Source organism: Cnephaeus nilssonii, assembly GCF_951640355.1.
Source record: "Cnephaeus nilssonii genome assembly, chromosome: 15".
NCBI lineage: Eukaryota > Metazoa > Chordata > Mammalia > Chiroptera > Vespertilionidae > Cnephaeus > Cnephaeus nilssonii.
In genome coordinates this window covers 1957618-1974401 of record NC_137086.1, presented here as the reverse complement: position 1 = coordinate 1974401, position 16784 = coordinate 1957618, and the positions used below count along the sequence as shown (strand labels likewise).

At 50.6% G+C, this 16784-nt stretch overlaps 1 protein-coding gene across 1 annotated transcript in view; it reads left to right on the top strand.

Moving 5' to 3' along the window:
• Window positions 1–12279: 12279 nt before the first annotated feature.
• ADAM17 (ADAM metallopeptidase domain 17) overlaps window positions 12280–16784 on the top strand; it is a 36206-nt gene continuing 31701 nt past the window's right edge. Inside the window, exon 1 of the mRNA XM_079791663.1 lies at window positions 12280–12526. Within this exon, the coding sequence (XP_079647789.1) occupies window positions 12430–12526 (97 nt within the window). The 5' untranslated portion in view covers window positions 12280–12429. The remainder of the gene's footprint in view (window positions 12527–16784) is intronic.

The window sequence follows — 16784 nt, the reverse complement described above, 5'->3', positions numbered from 1 at the left end:
TGAGTCCAAATAATTTTGTTTTTATAGCATCAGAGTCAAAAGATAATCTGAAAAATCAGCTGTGTAAGATTAATTCTTTATCTCCCAAAATGTGACTGAAACAAGATTTCATTTGCATTTGATCTGTTTCCTGAGGGGAAATGAAAAGACGGAATTGAATGGGACTTGAGGAAGTACTCATTTAAATAGGATTATTAGGGCTTTGGTCCCCAAAAATCTATGTCAGTAAGACACTTATTTTATGAAGCACAAAACATTTTTTATTGTTAATGAGGGAGAAATATATCTAAAATTAGAACTTAACACAAGCATCTGAATCCATTGTTTCCCCAACTGCTTGCAAACAGAATACTTCAAATTCCACACGAGATGCTGCAAGCCTGAGTGCAGACTCCGGTCGTGACACTGAATTTGGATCTTTTCCTCCAGGGAGGAAATCCGTGAATTTGTTCTTCTAGGTGTATTTTATATGTTTGAAGGCAAAGAAAACATTGCTGTACTGCCTTTTTCTGAGGCCACTTTAAGAATGACTAATGGCCCCTAACCGGTTTGGCTCAGTGGACTGAAAGGTCCCAGGTTCGATTCCGGTCAGGGGCATGTACCTTGGTTGCAGGCACATCCCCAGTGGGGGGTGTGCAGGAGGCAGCTGATCGATGTTTCTCTCTCATCGATGTTTCTAACTCTCTATCCCTCTCCCTTCCTCTCTGTAAAAAATAAATAAAATATATTTTTAAAAAATCACTAATGACAGAAAAAGAAAAAAAGATCACTAAGATGGAAACTGCAAAAGGAAAATCTACAAATGATTCTTCCACTACTATAAAGCAGTGATTTATTGACTTGTTACTAAATTAACCAAACTACATATACAGTGGAACATTTATAATCAAATTTTCTCAGTGTTTTTGTTTTTTACATTACATGGAAATTAAAGAGAAAAACAATTTTAACTAAAATGTCATGACCTCAATATATGAGGTAAATTTCTGCACAAATCAGCAAAATTTAATAAAATTTGTAGCACCTGAACCTAATTGCCTGCTTTCAACATTTGAAATCGTTTTATAATACCAATGACACAAGCTCAGTATCACAAAAAAACAAAATATCTCAACTAACTAAACAAGAATGGGTCCTCTGGCACATGCATGCAGTAAGATTCCTTTATAAAGAAAAATTTCAGCCCTAACTGGTTTGGCTCAGTGGATAGAGCGTCAGCCTGCGGACTCAAGGGTCCCAGGTTCTGTTCTGGTCAAGGGCATGTACCTTGGTTGCGGGCACATCCCCAGTGGGGAGTGTGCAGGAGGCAGCTGATGGATGTTTCTCAGCGATGTTTCTAACTCTATCCCTCTCCCTTCCTCTCTGTAAAAAAATCAATAAAATATATATTTTTAAAATTTCAGTAGACATGGAACGCCATTTGGGATATTAAAAAGTTACATCTTGCCCAGCAGGTGTATAGCTCAGCGCTGAGTATCGACCCATGCACCAAGAGGTTGCTGATCCCCAGTCAGGACACGTGCCCAGGTTGCAAGCTCGATCCCCAGTAGGGGGCGTGCGGGAGGCAGTGGTTAATTGTGAATTACCCAAGTACCTGCCTAAAGAGCGGGTTATTCTCAGTCTTCAGTCACAGCTTTTGTTTCCCTGCTTTAAGAGTCGGCAGCTTTATAAGGGGCCCAGCCCCTTGTGTCTCCCCGAACCCTCCGAGCTCGGGCCTCCTCGCACAGAGATAGAGGGGGTTTGTGGGACACTGCTGAGAACTCGGTAGGAGCGCGGACACCTTCCTGGGGGGAGGGCGGTCAGTAAATTTGGGGATGGAGGGAAGGTTTAAGGCCTTTCTGAGATACAGAGTGTTGACGTAAAGGTTACGTCCTTCTTGTAGTTAGAACATTTGACAGTTTTTCCTTTAAAATATCACTTAGGAATTATGTATGCACAAAGCTATATGCACCCGTATGTTCATTCCAGCATCATTCACGGCGGCCAAGACATGGGAACAGCCGAAGCGGCCTGCGGTAGAGACTGGGTAAAGGAGATGTGGTCCGTGCACACATGGAACACGACTCCGCCATAAGAAGGGATGGAATGCACCGTTCCAACAACATGGATGGACCTTGAGGACATTACACTAAGTGGAATAAGTCAGAAAAAGCGAAGGACCACGTGATTTCACTCGTGGGGTCTAAAACGGAAACTTGTGAACAGGAACAGCAGAGGGGAGGGGGTAGGAGGAGAAGGGGGTCCTAATGTGAGGTGACGGGAGATCTGACGGCAGCACACAGGGCAGTATACAGGTCTTGTAACAGAAACCCACACCCGGGTCCTATATATTCACGTTGACCAATGTCACCCCAATAATTTAATTAAAAAAATAATTATAGTTTTTAATAAAATACTTGGTGAGGACTTTACAGATTTTTTAAATTGATTTTGAGAGAGAGAAACATTGATCGATGGCCTCCTGCATGTGCCCCGCCCGGGGATTGAACCTGCAATCCAGGTACGTGCCGGGATCGGGAATTAAACTGTGTCCTCCTGGTTCATAGGTTGATGCTCAGCTGAGCCACACCGGCCCGGCCAGATCGGTGCTTTTATAAACGTAGGTCCTGACCAGTTAGTGGATAGTGGGTCAAAGCCTTTTTTTTAAAGTGAAATAGAGTGGGAAATACATGCATGTTAATAGGGTGATTTTGTAAAATGAGGTTTTATGTATGTGAGGAGTAGATTGTGAGGTGGAATAGATTTCAAGTGAGTGAAAGCCATTTCTTCCCAGTCTGTCAGAGCTTGCCTGTACGTTGTTCCTGTTTGACGGGAGGGAGGAATGTCAGTTTCTAATGGGGGACGTGGGTCTTCCACCTGTGGGTGTGCTGAGCACTGGGACCCGCAATGCCCTGTCAGAAAAAGGGGAGTGTTTTCAGAGTGATCCTCATCCTACATGTCTCGAAGGATTATGTAAAGATTCACTCCTTTATCTCTTCTTTGTCCTCAAACTATTTCTGCATCATCTCGCAGGCTGTAACCACGAGGAAAGGACTTCAGCCCCGCGCGTGCGGGACTGGCATTTACTGGCCTGGCGAAGCGGCACAGGGCTTGGTGGCTGTGAGTTCCTGCTGGGTTTGAAGCTGCGGATAGGAGGGCTTGAAATACAGCTCTTTCCGGAACACTGGGTTCCCACGCAAATGCTGCTCCGAGGAGCTGCTGGCCCTGATGTAAGCTGCAGTTCGGGCACGTCCTGGCCGGGTGGGAGCTGGGCCATGGGAAGCGCTCCTCCTCCCATCGCTGGGCTCCTGAGGGGGGCCACTGCCCGGGTGGAGTGCCCGCGCTGGGTGTTCTAGAAGAACCGCCGTGTGTGTCAGCCGCGGGTGTGTCCTCGCTGAGGCTGCTGAAAACTAGAGGCGGTTGGTGGAAGGGCCACTGAAGTGGAGCTTTCCGCTCTGGAGGGGAGGGGAGGGGTGGGGAGGCCCGGGCCTCCTTTCTGAGGGCTGGGGTCTGGCCTGGAAGTGGGCATTGACTGCAAAACCCCCGCCACTCACTCTGGGAGCCCCACTGCACACCGTCTGCCCTGCATCGCCGCCCCTGGGGGAGCCAGCCTGCTGGGCTCGGTGCTGCTGACATGGCCAGGTTTCCTCTTCTGGAGTGAGCACCGAGCGCGTTTTCCCACTCCAGACCTGCGGGTCTGTAACGGGCCCTGTGCTCCGGCCGCTCTCCCCGCAGTGTGTGCCTCAGCTGTCGGGAGCTCGGTGAGAACCTCAGGTTCACCGGACACGTTTCCGAAGACTGTTGGGTGGGAGAGCGGTGGCTGCACTGGAGCCAGGAAAGTAAACGGGACAAGACCTAGCCCTCCCGAGCTAGACTTCCTGTTCCCACAACTGCGAGCGTGTGATGGTGTGACCTCGTAAAAACAGTGGCGGCCTGGCGTCCAAGATCTAGCTTACATCTTCCCCCCTCCCTCCCCTCCCCCTGGTCTGTCCCCCCTCCCTCCCTTCCTCCCACCCCTTCCCCCTTCCCCATCCCTCCCTCCCCTTGTTAAAGAGATTGAGAGCCTCTTAGGAACCATGGACTGTACCGGGTACTAGCACTTGTAACTTCAGCGCCTAGTATCTCAGCTTCAGTTTTCTTAAAAGATAAGCACTCTCTTGCCTGTGAGCCACAGTGCAGGACTATTTCTACGTGTGAAAGACTGAGGAGGCTGGATGTGGGATACTGGGGTGGGAAAGCAGTGAGTAGCGGGACGGCCTAATTTCAGGATCGGAAAGTTCTGGTAAAGTGAAACCAGTCCTGTGGATAAGAAAGGCAGCCACACTCCAGCAGACCTATTGCCCTAGATTTTCAAGGGCAAACACAAAAGGAAAGTGACGGTGTAACTTGGGAACGCAAAGTTAAAAGGGACAAAACTATTAGGCAGCGGTTTCATCCTAATGAGCCTTCTCTGATGGAACAGACCAGAGAAAGGTCATGCTGCTGGAGGCAGTGGAGAAACATCCAGAGCCAGAGAAGAAATGCCTGTTTCTCAAGAGCCCCCTGGTCATCACACTCCAGCAGGCCTCCGAGTGCCCTGCGGGGCTCGCTCAAAGGTGCTGGGACTCAGGATGTCTGGGGGGGGCTGAGTGACAAGTGCCCAGGGGATGCGGCTGCTGCGGCTGCTGGCCAGGACCTGGGACTTGGAAGAATTAGGGCCGAAGTGCAGATCAGGTGAGCTGCACAGCAGGGGAGTGAAAATAAGTCAGTGACAGCATTCTGGGGTTGGCAGCGCACTGCTGAGGCCTGTGCCCACCTGAAGCGAATGAATGAGGGCGGTCAACGGGAAGGGGCAGTCAGATACGCAGAAGAGCACACAGGAGCCGCTGGGCACTGCCCACTCCTCCCTAATCGCCCATGGGAACAGTTTGTATTAAGGTAACGGAATGCCTGTTACTCCAGGAGAAGCTAAAAGTCAGGCGAGAGGTGTTGACGAACAAGGTCCTGGCAAACGCCAGGGACACTCCCTGGAGGCTCGAGGTGTTGCCGTGAGTGTCGGATCCACAGGCAGGAGGAGCGCAGGCAGGACCGTGGGAAGGACAAAGCCCACAGCGCTATCTGCCGGCGGGGCTCAGTGATTGAGCATCGACCTAGGAACCAGAAGGTCACGGTTCAGTTCCCAGTCAGGGCATGTGCCCGGGTTGTGGGCTCGATCCCCAGTGTGAGCGTGCAGGAGGCAGCCGACCAGTGATTCTCTCTCATCATTGATGTTTCTATCTCTCCCTCTCCCTTCCTCTCTGAAATCAATCCTATATAATAAAAGGCTAATATGCAAATTGACCGAACAGTGGAACAACAGGTCGCTATGATGCACACTGACCACCAGGGGGCAGATGCTCAATGCAGGAGCTGCCCCCTGGTGGTCAGTGCGCTCCCACAGAGAGCACTGCTCAGCCAGAGCCCTGAGCCGGGCTCACAGCTGGCGAGCGCAGCAGCGGTGGTGGGAGCCTTCCCACCTCCACAGCAGTGCTAAGGATGTCCGACTGCCGACTTAGGCCTGCTCCCTGGGTTAGTCGGACATCCCCCAAGGGCTCCTGGACTGCAAGAGGGTGCAGGCCGGGCTGAGGGACCGCCCGCCCCCCCCAAGTGCACAAATTTTGTGCAATGGGCCTCTAGTAAAGTATATGTTCTTTTAAATTAAAGTTAAACAAAGGTCTTAAAAGCCGCAGCAGCAGCCAGGAAACAAGGCCAGATGAACCCACAGAGCCCTTCCAAAGCCAGGCCAGAGGCAATTAAAAAAAAACAATACATTTTGTTAAGAGTTTTTTTTTTTTAAGTCCAGTTACAAATCCTATCTAATAAAGCGGGAATATGCAAATTGACAGTCACTCCATGACAAAGTTGGCGATGCCCACAGCCAATAAAGAGGGAATATGCAAATTAAGGGTCACTCCACAACAAAATGGCAGCGGCTGGGCCGGGACACTTGCCACATTGCCATGGCGACGATGCAGGCGTTCTGCCCTGCCCACCCATGGAGGGCTTGTGGGCAGCGTGGAGACAGGTGTCCGACCCCGCCCCAGCTGCTCTGGGCCTGTGGGCAGCGTGTGAAGAGCCTCTGGGCGGGGGAGGCGGGCCAGCAGAGGGCGGCCTGTACTCCCCACATGGCAGCGGTGGCAGCCGTGAGAGCTCCAAACGGAGCTTGCGGGCCAGGCTGGAGTAGCGCCTGCAGGCCATCAGTGCCGAGGAGTGGCTGCGCAAGTCCCGCCTCCTGGCCCAGAAGGTGTGCGATCGCAGGGACAGCCACCGTGATGGGGCAGATTGACATCCTCCTGGCCGCGCCATTGGGGTTTGCAGATCTGCGCAGCTGCAGGCCTCCGGTGTGTGCGTCCTCAACGCGCTGTCACCCGCGCGCGCAAGTTCCCCCCTCCCCTCTGCCACACTTCCATCAACCCCAGCATGCCTACATCCCCCACAGGACGTGCACACGCCCCCCTCTGGCACACTCACGTCCTTTGGAGAGTGCCTGGGTGTGCTGGGTGCTGAGGGTGGGCGCTTGTGAGATGACAGTGAGAGCGGAGTGGTGATGCCCTGTTCCCGCAGAGGTCAGTGCGGCGATGAGATCACCTCCGTGGGGCTAATGCAGGTGCTGAGGCGGGAGCAGGTGCGGACAGACACACCTGGTGGGCACTGGCGGCCCTCACTGAGGCGCCTTCAGTCAGCGTTCCGTTCAAGATTGGGAACCCAGAGGAGGCGAGGAGTTCCGTCCTCTCAGTGAAACGGTGGGATAGTCGGGGCGACTGCAGAGGAGGAATGTGCACTTTGGGTGCCGGCACCCATGACTGAGCCTCGCTTGCTTGGGGCCTAGTGCACTCCTGCTGGGCAGCGGGTGACAGGATGTGCTTTTCCGAGTTAATGAGAGAAAGCATTGATTCTCCCGCCTCCCACGAAGGTGGAAAGTGGAGGGGGGAGACATACCGGGAGTGAGCGAGGTTCCCTCTCTGGGGGTTCCAAATCCGCCATTGGTTCCTTTCACCACTGACTAGAGATACAGGGAGTCCCCCCCAAAATGTATACACACTTTGAATACCTACTAATTCCAATGGGATTAAGCATGAAAAGAAAGAAACAACAATGGAGCTGTCATCTGTTAAAAGTGCAGGCACAAACTGGCAGTCGGACATTCTCCGAGGGTCCCAGATTGGAGAGGGTTCAGGCCAGACTGAGGGCCCTCACCCACCCCCCCACCCCCGGCCCTGGCCCCAATTTCGTGCACCGGGCCTCTAGTGAGATCATATAGTGTTTGTCTTCCTGTGACTTATTTCACTTAGCATTATGTCCTCCAGGCTCATCCAGGTTGTTGCAAATGGCAGGACTTCCTCTCTCTAAGGGCAAAAAAATACTCCATTGCAGGTAGATACCACAACTTTTCCATCCACCTGTTCACCACAAACCCTTGGCTTGTTTCTGTATCTTAGCTGGTGTGAATGTTATGTAATAAGCACAGGAGTGCAGACACTCCTCATTCTCTTCCATTCCCATGGAGGTGTCATTCTTTAAACGCTAGCAGAATTATTAGATTTTAAACATCCAACAACTGAGTGCGGTTTCTCTGAAGAGCACTAAGTAGGACAGGTCCTCAATTAAGGCCTCGGCCGCAGTAGAGCTGGAGGGTAATTGGTGCCCGGCTCCCCGCGGGGCCTGCCAACCCAGGAGGAGTGACTCTTGGCCACTTCGGACCTGAGGTAATTTCAAACCAGCACACATTTCCATTTTCCTCTTCGTCCAATCTGCTCCCTGTGATCAGTTTTTCGTGTGGTTCAATTACTCAGATCTCAGGGGACAAGGAAGGGTTTAGAAGGCAAGAACCAACGCACCTACACACTTTGTATGGCATACGATATCCAGGAGGTATGATACCCTGTTTACTAGTACAAGATCCAGGTTAGTCATTGCAAATAATTATGTGATGAAGGCAAGGATGCCTGGTAAGAAAGAGTGATGAAAAATGGAGAAATGGTTACTAAAATTTTAGCAGTGAACCTTCTTGTAATAATACCTTCAAGGAGATGGCTGGTTTCCTTTTCCTGTCGAACCTGGGGAAACATTATTCCAGCTTCAAGGAGGCCTGGTTATTTATTTTCTTGCTCATTATAACAATTCCCTTTATCAGCGAGAATCCTCAAGTATTCTGCTTTGCTCCAGGCATAATATACTTTTCCTTTTTCTTTCTAAAAACATCTGTAATAGATGACAATTTCTGAACTAAAACCCTGAGTTCCTGGTACGTGACTTTGTAGATAGATAGGTTTATTCCAGCAAGTGGGTCTGTTGTTTGAGGGAGATTTGTGGATTGGCCCTACTTCTTGAAGTGTTAATTTCACAGGTTTATTAACTGGGAAAAAAGCATATGGATCTAGAAATAAGTAGCATTTTAGAAATAGACTGACAAATGCTCTATCCTATATAATAAAAGCCTAATATGCTAAGTGTCTGGTCGTCAGGTTGGCCATTCAACCAATCAAAGTGTAATATGCTAATGATATGCTAAGGCCACTCAACTGCTCACTATGATGTGCACTGACCATAAGGGGGCAGATGGTCAACGCAGGAGCTGCTCCAGTGGCAGTGCTAAGGATGATAACTGTCAGCTTAGGCCCACTCCCCGCCTAAGCCATCAGTCAGACATCCCCCGAGGGCTCCTAGACTGCGAGAAGGCGCAGGCCGGCCTGAGGGACCCCCCCCCCATCCCCAAGTGCATGAATTTTGTGCACCGGGCCTCTAGTATATCTATAAGAACTCATGGGACAAGAACTATAGGACAAGAAAAGTGCTTAGGAAGAAAAATAGAACTAGAATGATGACAGATGGGGAGGAAAAAAAACAAAAATAAAAACCTCAGCCAAACTGTTCTTTCATTTAGATCAAAGATTTGATAATACTTGCGTGGATCTGGTAGTTAACTCTAGAACCATATGTGGTTCCATGTTTAATAATTATAAATATTTTATTCTTTAAAATTATTTACTCTTAGGTTCACTTGTAGTAAGTATCCAAATTGTGAATAATTCATTCTATAGCATGGGATCAATAAATCTCAAGTAATCTTTTACTTATCTTTACTACATTTTAAATTAAGAGAACCACTTCAGCCTGGCCAGCATGGCTCAGTGGTTGAGCTTCAACCTATGAACCAGGAGGTCATGGTTCGATTTTCCTTCAGGGCACATGCCTGGGTTGCAGTCTTGATCCCCAGTGTGGGGCATGCAGGAGGCAGCCAGTCAATGATTCTCATCATTACTGTTTCTATCTCTCCCTCTCCCTTTTGGTATATATATATCTCAAAAAGGGTCATGATGACTTAATTTCTAAAAAAAAAAAAAGAAGAACCACTTCAGGTGTTTAGGAGAGGAACCTGGCATCCAGTCAACTTGTTCATGTCATTTGTGTTTTTCTTTAATTTTTATTTATTGATTTTAGAGAGAGAGGAAGGGAGAGAGAGAGACACACACACACACACATCAGTTTGTTGTTTTCCTTATTTATGCATTCATTGGTTGATTCTGTATGTGCCCTGACCTTGGTGTATAGGGACAATGCTCAACCAATTGAGCTACCTGGCCAGGGCTTGTGTCATTTTTATTTATTTTTTAAATATATTTTTATTGATTTCAGAGAGGCAGGGAGAGGGAGAGAGAGATAGAAACATCAATGAGGAGAAAGAATCATTGATTGGCTGCCTCCTGCATGCCCCCTACTGGGGATGGAGCCCACAACCCGGGCACATGCCCTTGACCGGAATGGAACTCGGAACCCTTCAGTCGGCAGGCCAACGCTCTATCCACTGAGCCACACCAGCGAGAGCTCACGTCGTTTTTAAATCTGGGAATGATTTAACTGGGCTCAGGGTCTCATGAGGTTGTAGTGAAGCTGCTGAGTGCAGGGACTGCAGTCACCTCAAAGCTTGCCTGGGACTGGAGAACTCACTTCAAGCTCCCTAATCCAGTCTTTGGCACCCCTCAGTCACTTGCTGGCTGTTGGCTGGTGACCTCTGTTCCCATGGGGTTCTCCATAGGCTTCCTGAATGTTCTCATGACATGGAACCGGGTTTCTCCTGTAAGTGATGGAAGAAAGAGCAAGCAAAGAGGGAAGACAGTTTCTTATGCATGTCCCTCTGGCTCTTTCTCCTGCGTGGTGCTCCTTTATCTTAATGGTATGGGTAATTCATAAATGAAAGCAAACCTCAAATTGAAAACCATAATTTGAGACATGATTTGTGAATGGGGAAGATTACTTGAAATCCAGACTGTCCCTGAAAATCTAGGACCCCTGGCTATGAATAAAAAAACGGACCAGAAGTTTACTTTATTTTTCTTTGATTGGAAATTGAACCCTGATCTCTTGGTTCATAGGTCGATGCTCATCCACTGAGCCACACCTGTCTGGACAATGTACTTTTTTAAAAAATGTCATTTATTAAACAGACAGCTAAATGCCTTCTATGAGGAAGATACTGGAGAAGAACTGGAGACATCAAAAGAATATAATCTGCTGGGTCGGCTTGGCTCAGTGGTTGAGCGTCGACCTATGAACCAGGAGGTCAGGGTTCGATTCTCGGTCAGGGCACATGCCCAGGTTGTGGGCTTTATTCCCAGTGCGGGGCATGCAGGAGGCAGCTGATCAATGATTCTCTCTCATCATTGATGTTTCTCTCTCTCTCCCTTCCTCTCTGAAATCAATAAAAATATATTTAAATATATATATATAACCTATGATCTAATAAGGGTTATGAACTGGAGAATATGATGCTTGGGATGTAATGTATAAAAATTGTACACAGCTGACACATTTTTATGAAGTCTTAAAAATATTGTATGTAATTTGTGAAATTTGGCTTGTTTTGATGAGGTATGCCATCAATGTTTATGTTTAATGAGGGCATTTTGTACCTCAGATGAACAGATGAAAAACGCACAAAGCCAGTCATTATGGATAACTCGGAAAAGAAGCTGAGGTTTTCTGAGGCATACATACCGCAGTGAACCTAAATGGAAACCATAGTTGGAGTGTTTTATTAGGAACTAGTTTTGAAACTTGACCAGGCGGGACTGATACTTTATCCCTAACAATTGGCTGTCTCTTAAGTGGGAAATGTGCTATGTCCTACTTGCACCAACTTTGGTTGAACCAAAATAGCACTGCGCACCCATTGTTAGCATGTTTTATTCAGTACCAGCCACACTCAGCTACGGAGCTAAGATGCACAGGATTGCAACGCCAAGCACGGACTGCCTTGGAACTGTGCCGTCTAAGCTAAAGCGGCCATCAGACTGAATTTTAGTAAGTGCTGATCGAGCCTAGCTCTGTGTTCACACACAGGGCGAGGACGGTCAAAGATCCTAGTTTCTTTTTACAATATATTTTATTGATTTTTTTACAGAGGGGAAGAGAGAGGGATAGAGAGTTAGAAACATCGATCAGCAGCCTCTTGCACACCCCCTACTGGGGATGTGCCCGCAACCAAGGTACATGCCCTTGACCGGAATCCAACCTGGGACCCCTCAGTCCACAGGCCGACGCTCTATCCACCGAGCCACACCGGTTTCGGCCAAAGACCCTAGTTTCTGGAAATGCTTGCTGAGCTGGGAGCTACAGCGGGGCCACAGAGAAAACGTGTACTGGGAGCGAAGCTCCGGTTCCTGTCCCTCCACAAAGCCTCTTCGTTCAGGGGACGGAGGCCGAAAAGGGCGCCGCGGGCCTCGCACCGCGTGGGGAGCCCAGCGGGACCCCCATCGGCGCCGCCTCCTCCAGGGAGCCGATTCCTCGTCCTCCGATTTCGTTTTTGGGTCATTCCCTCGAGCACCCAGGGCCGGGCGCCCCTCCCCGTCCAGGGCGGGGTCCGGGGCGGTTCCCACAGCTCCTTCAGTAAAACGGAAAACGGGGATCCCAACCTGAGCGGGGCCACAACGAGGGAGGAGGCCGGACGTGCCTTCGAGGGCCTGCTCCCAGGCGGCCGCCTCCTTCGCAGCGGCCACCCGGGGACAGAGGCCACCCGGGGACAGGCGAGGTCCGGCTGGGTCAAGCGGGGACGTCGAAGGTCTTGTCCGGACAGGCGCCCGCCCCGCGCCGGCGGGCCGGAAGGGGCGGGCGGAGGGACGGCCAGGGGGCGGGGCACTGGCGCGGGGCGGGGCGAGCCAGGTCCTCCCGGCATGCCGCGCGGCACGCGGCTTCCGCTAGTGGGCGGTGCGGGCGGCGGCGGCGGCCGGAAGTGGGCTCGGCCGGCCTCTGGGAACGCTGCCTGCACTTCCGGGGCCTGGAGTCCGGCTCTAGTCTTCCTGTAGGCGGCGCGGGAGGAACAATTGGCGTGAGGGGCCGGGCCGGGCGGATCCCTTCCTCCCCCGATGTGAGCGGCGTCCCGAGCCCCCGTCCGGCCGAGGCTGCCCTGAGCGGCGGGAACGGCGGCCCGGGAACATGAGGCCGTGTCTGCTCTTCCTGGCCAGCGTGGTGCCTTTCGTGCTGGCGCCGCGACCTCCGGACCAGCCGGGCTTGGGCTCCCCGCAGCGGCTCGGTAAAGACGCGGGAGTCGGTTAGGCCGGCGCCGGGCGCGCTGCTTTCGGGGAAGAGCCGGGCACCGGAGCAGGTGTTTGGGGGCGGGTACCGGGCGGCTCCGGCGCGTCCCAGCGTTTTCTGTGTGTGGAGGGGGGTGTGGCTGGGCGTTTGGGGAAAGAATGGAGACGGGCTGGTCGGTGAGTGGGAAAGGGGGACCGGAGGCGGCCGCCCGTGGGCACTGAGGGCCGGGGCGGGGGTGCGCCCGGGGTTTGCGTCCGGGAGGGAGTTCGGGAAAGGGGTGAAGGGACGGGGTGCTGGCTCGTGTCTGGAGGGGCGATGCGGCCCGGGCCCCTGCCGCTCGGGCGTTCGGAGGGGGTTCCACGGGCCCCGCGCGCACAGCTTCCCAGCGCTTCCCCTGCCGGAGCCTCGCGGGAAGCCGGGGACGGACACTCATTTGGGAACTGCGTGTTGGACCCGCGTGAGCGTGCACTTAGTTGTGTAAATGGAGACTTCCTGGAGGTGCGGGGGCTGGGGACCCTGAGCCTGCCGAGTCCCCTCGTGCTGCTGCGGCGGCTGCGAGGGTCTCCCTGCCGCGCCGGGAAGTGAGCAGGGGCGGCCCCCGCGGTCAGTTTTGAGCCCAGAAAGCAGAGGGTTCTTGTCTAGATGTCCGACCTAAGAGGGTGGGTTTAAGGAGGGGGGACCTGAGGTTCGGAGTTTGGGGGGAGTTGTTGGTGTAAACGTGTGCTGTCCGTGGGAAGTGGCGGTGGGCGCTGATGGGTTAGCGGTGGAGGAGGGAACGTCCTCCCTGCGCACGGAGGTGGCCGCAGTGATGTCCATGGTGCCCGGGCCCCCAGGCCCCCCCAGGGTGACACACTCCGTGCAGCGCAGCGCTCCGCACCACGCCGGGTTCTCCATGGCTCACTGAAAGTTTCACGTTAGTTTACCTGGAAACCCTTCCTTCTGATTTCATAGTCAGAAATGGCAATCGGCTGAGGGTATTCACGGTGTTGCTTGTTCTCAGCTGAATAATCGTGTCGTTATGTCAGATTGGAATGGACGGCAGGTGACCCGTTTGGTGCAAGGCGAGGGCGCTTGTGAGGAGGTGCTGAGGGGGATCAGCCCATGCAGATGGAGGGGGGATGGGGAGAGGGGGGGGGCAGGAGGAAGGGGAGGGTTGGGGTACGGATCTTTCTCCTAGGACTCAGCGTTAATGCAAAGTGTTGAGATATTAAAACCCGCACCTCCGACACTCTGTCCGGCTTTGATTATTCTGTTGCTCACAGGCGGGCAGTAGGTAGCATGACCCCTAGGGATGCACCCAGCACAGAGGAAAGAAAACCTTGCTTTCTGGGGCAGTGAGCAGCAGCTTCAGGGGGCATCGGGTGGCGGCGTGTGTTTTTTATAGTGCCAGGAAAAGGCATGGACCCCCCTCCCCCGCCCCATTTACTCACCAGACGTTTGAGGAACACCGACTGGATGCGAGTGTTATGTGTGGCTTCGAAACACCAAGATCAGACAACATCCATCTCAGTACACGTCTGGCATGGCGGTGTAGGGAGTTCTAAACAGACAATTCTAGAACAGTCTGGAGGGGAGCATGAGGACACACCTGACAGGTGGTGTATCGCGGAGGGAACGGAACCTAGTCTGGGAAGGCGAGGCCAGGCTCCTTGAAGGAGGTGATATTTGAGCCCCGACTTTAATGTTAAGTAGGTCAAGAGGGAAAATCAGGACACTCCTGATGGGGGGGCACTTAGAGGTGGTTGGATTAACCTTAGGGAGCCTGTCTAGCGTTTTACATGAAGCAGCAGCAGAAGTGAGTCCGGTGTAGTGAGCTGTCAGGATCACACGGTGATAAATATATGTCTTGTGGGTATTTTTTCTTTTGAAGAGCATTGATTTCTGTGTGTTTTTAATGGCTCAGGATATAATTTGTTGCTTAATTTAACCCCACATTATTTAGATTGAATTGGTCAAGACCAATAAATAGTTTCATAATTAAAGAGCATGGTTTATTGCTTATTAGCTTACTTGCCCTTTAAATGTTATTGTAACTGCCGTTCTAAAGCTGGGATTTGAATCCAGGCTTTTGGAATACTCATAGTTCCCCCGAAATGATTTCAATGGAACTGTTATGAATTGCATAATTTAGGAAAGTTCTGAGTCATGTGAGCTTAGTCATGATCATATCTCGGTGAAGTTGCAGCTGGGGTGTATAAGTCTCACTTTGATTTCAAAAGTGGTTTCTCTTTGTGTTACTTTTAATAAAAAGAGGATGTAGTGGGTGGAAAGAAAAAAATGTAGGTCACGGATGAGAGATGAAAGCTGTACCTGCAATGTATATTTAGAAATGTCCCTGATGTTTTCGGTGTGGGATCCTCCACATCGCATTGCTCATGTCTCATGACTGACAGCACCCATTTTGCTCAGTGTTTGGACATCTGGCTTTCTCTCTGGATGTTAATTTTGCTTTCAGTCTGCATTCTTGTGGAACCCAAACACATAACCACCCTGACTGTTCCAAGGGAGATTTAATGCAGCTCTGCTTTGTAGCCGTCAGAGATGAGCTGTATTTCTAGAATAGAATGCGGAGGAGAGTTTACAGAGCCGTGGTGGGGAAGCGAGAATCCTCCTGCCCTTCCCAGGTTTTCCAGAACCCTAAGAGTAGGTGTCCTTGCAGGCCAAGTGTGGTTGATGTGGGGTTCTTCACCATTTCGTATTTATGAGAGGCGGTGAGTGTGTTTAGTGGAAGTATGATTTGAGGAAAGTATGAAAGGGGCCGGGCAGGCTTCAGGAGGTAGGGGAGTGAAAGGAAGTGCTTCTTTTGTGTCCCCTTAGTTCTTAGCCTAACCCCAGCAAGGACATGGGTGTCTTCCTCCCACACCTCCTTTTTTTTTCCTTTTAACGTGTGTGTAGGCTCTGACAAGTCTCATCTACTGCTTTGGTTTCGCTTACTATTTGACTATACGTATTTGGATAACTACTATTTCTAACGTAGACTTGTTCTCTGAAGTTTCGCTCTAGTATCCGTCTGTCACGTGATGCTCCCACCTCCGTATTCACAGGCACTTCAGTTATAACAGGTCCAGAATTACTTTGGTAAATTTGGATTCACCCACTCGTCCTGCGCGCGCGGGTACTGGGAGCAGCAGGTTCATGTGTCTTCTGCACAAGCAGAGCCAACACTTGGCAGCAGTCTTGGCTCACTGTCTCTTTTCCACTTTTGACACTCAGCTGGCGGCATGGCACTGCAGTGTCGTTGGGGGACTCTACCCCACGCCGAGGAGGATGGAGAGCCAGCAGAGTGCTGCAGGGGTCTGCATGTGCAAGTTGCATTCCATTCCAGGAGATGCAGTTTATTGCAAAAAGAAAAGAGAAACAAAGTAAAAAGTTTACAAATGTTCCCCGACTCTTCTCATTCAACATTTCATTGTTTTAAAAGTCACTTTGGTCTTAAAAATGTTGACTCTGGACAGGATGAAAGAAATATGGGTATCTTAACCTTTTGCACTTGGATGTCGAGTGTGACGGTTATTGAATGTATCAATAATTTGAAATATAAAAAAATCCAAATAAATAAGTTTGTATGAAAAGAAACTCCAGTTTTTTATTCTACTGCTGCGCTTTGTAAAATCTGGGGTATTTAAAAAATTAAATCCCGAGTAGAATAAAGGAATCGAGAAAAAAGCAAGCGAGTGCAAAGGGTTAATGTCATTGTACCAGGGTAAATGGCCATAAAAGCTTATCCCAGAAGTGAAACAATTGAAGCATAAGAGATGGGTGGAGTGGAAAGCTTATCAGTCTTCTATGGCCACTTCACACCTCCACCCAGAAGGCCAGTTCTCAGGCCTGGAGGCCCCGCTTCCTCCTCATTCTGGGAGAACTAGAGGAGGAACGAAGTATCTGCTGCTCTTCACCGCTGATGTAGTGTTGAAAGGCTTACAGTAACAGCTCTGCTCCCCCACCTAAAGTCACTCTGTGACTTAGCAGTGACATAATTGCAAACGTATGATCTGTGTCGATGCAAAGAAGTCCTGTGTAAAGGAACAGTGTAATTGCAAACTAAATATAAGGTACAAGATATAATATGGAACTAAGAATCTTTCAGCATCCAGCTGTCCTCCCATATAAGCCCCTTGTCCAAACCTGCTGCTCCTCGTGTTTTTGTTTTGTGTTGTGTGTTTTTTTTAATCCCAGTGGATGAGGTGCCACTATGTTCCTAGGTACCCAAGCCAAATACCTGGGGAGGGGGAGGGGGGTTCATGTTCTGCACCTGG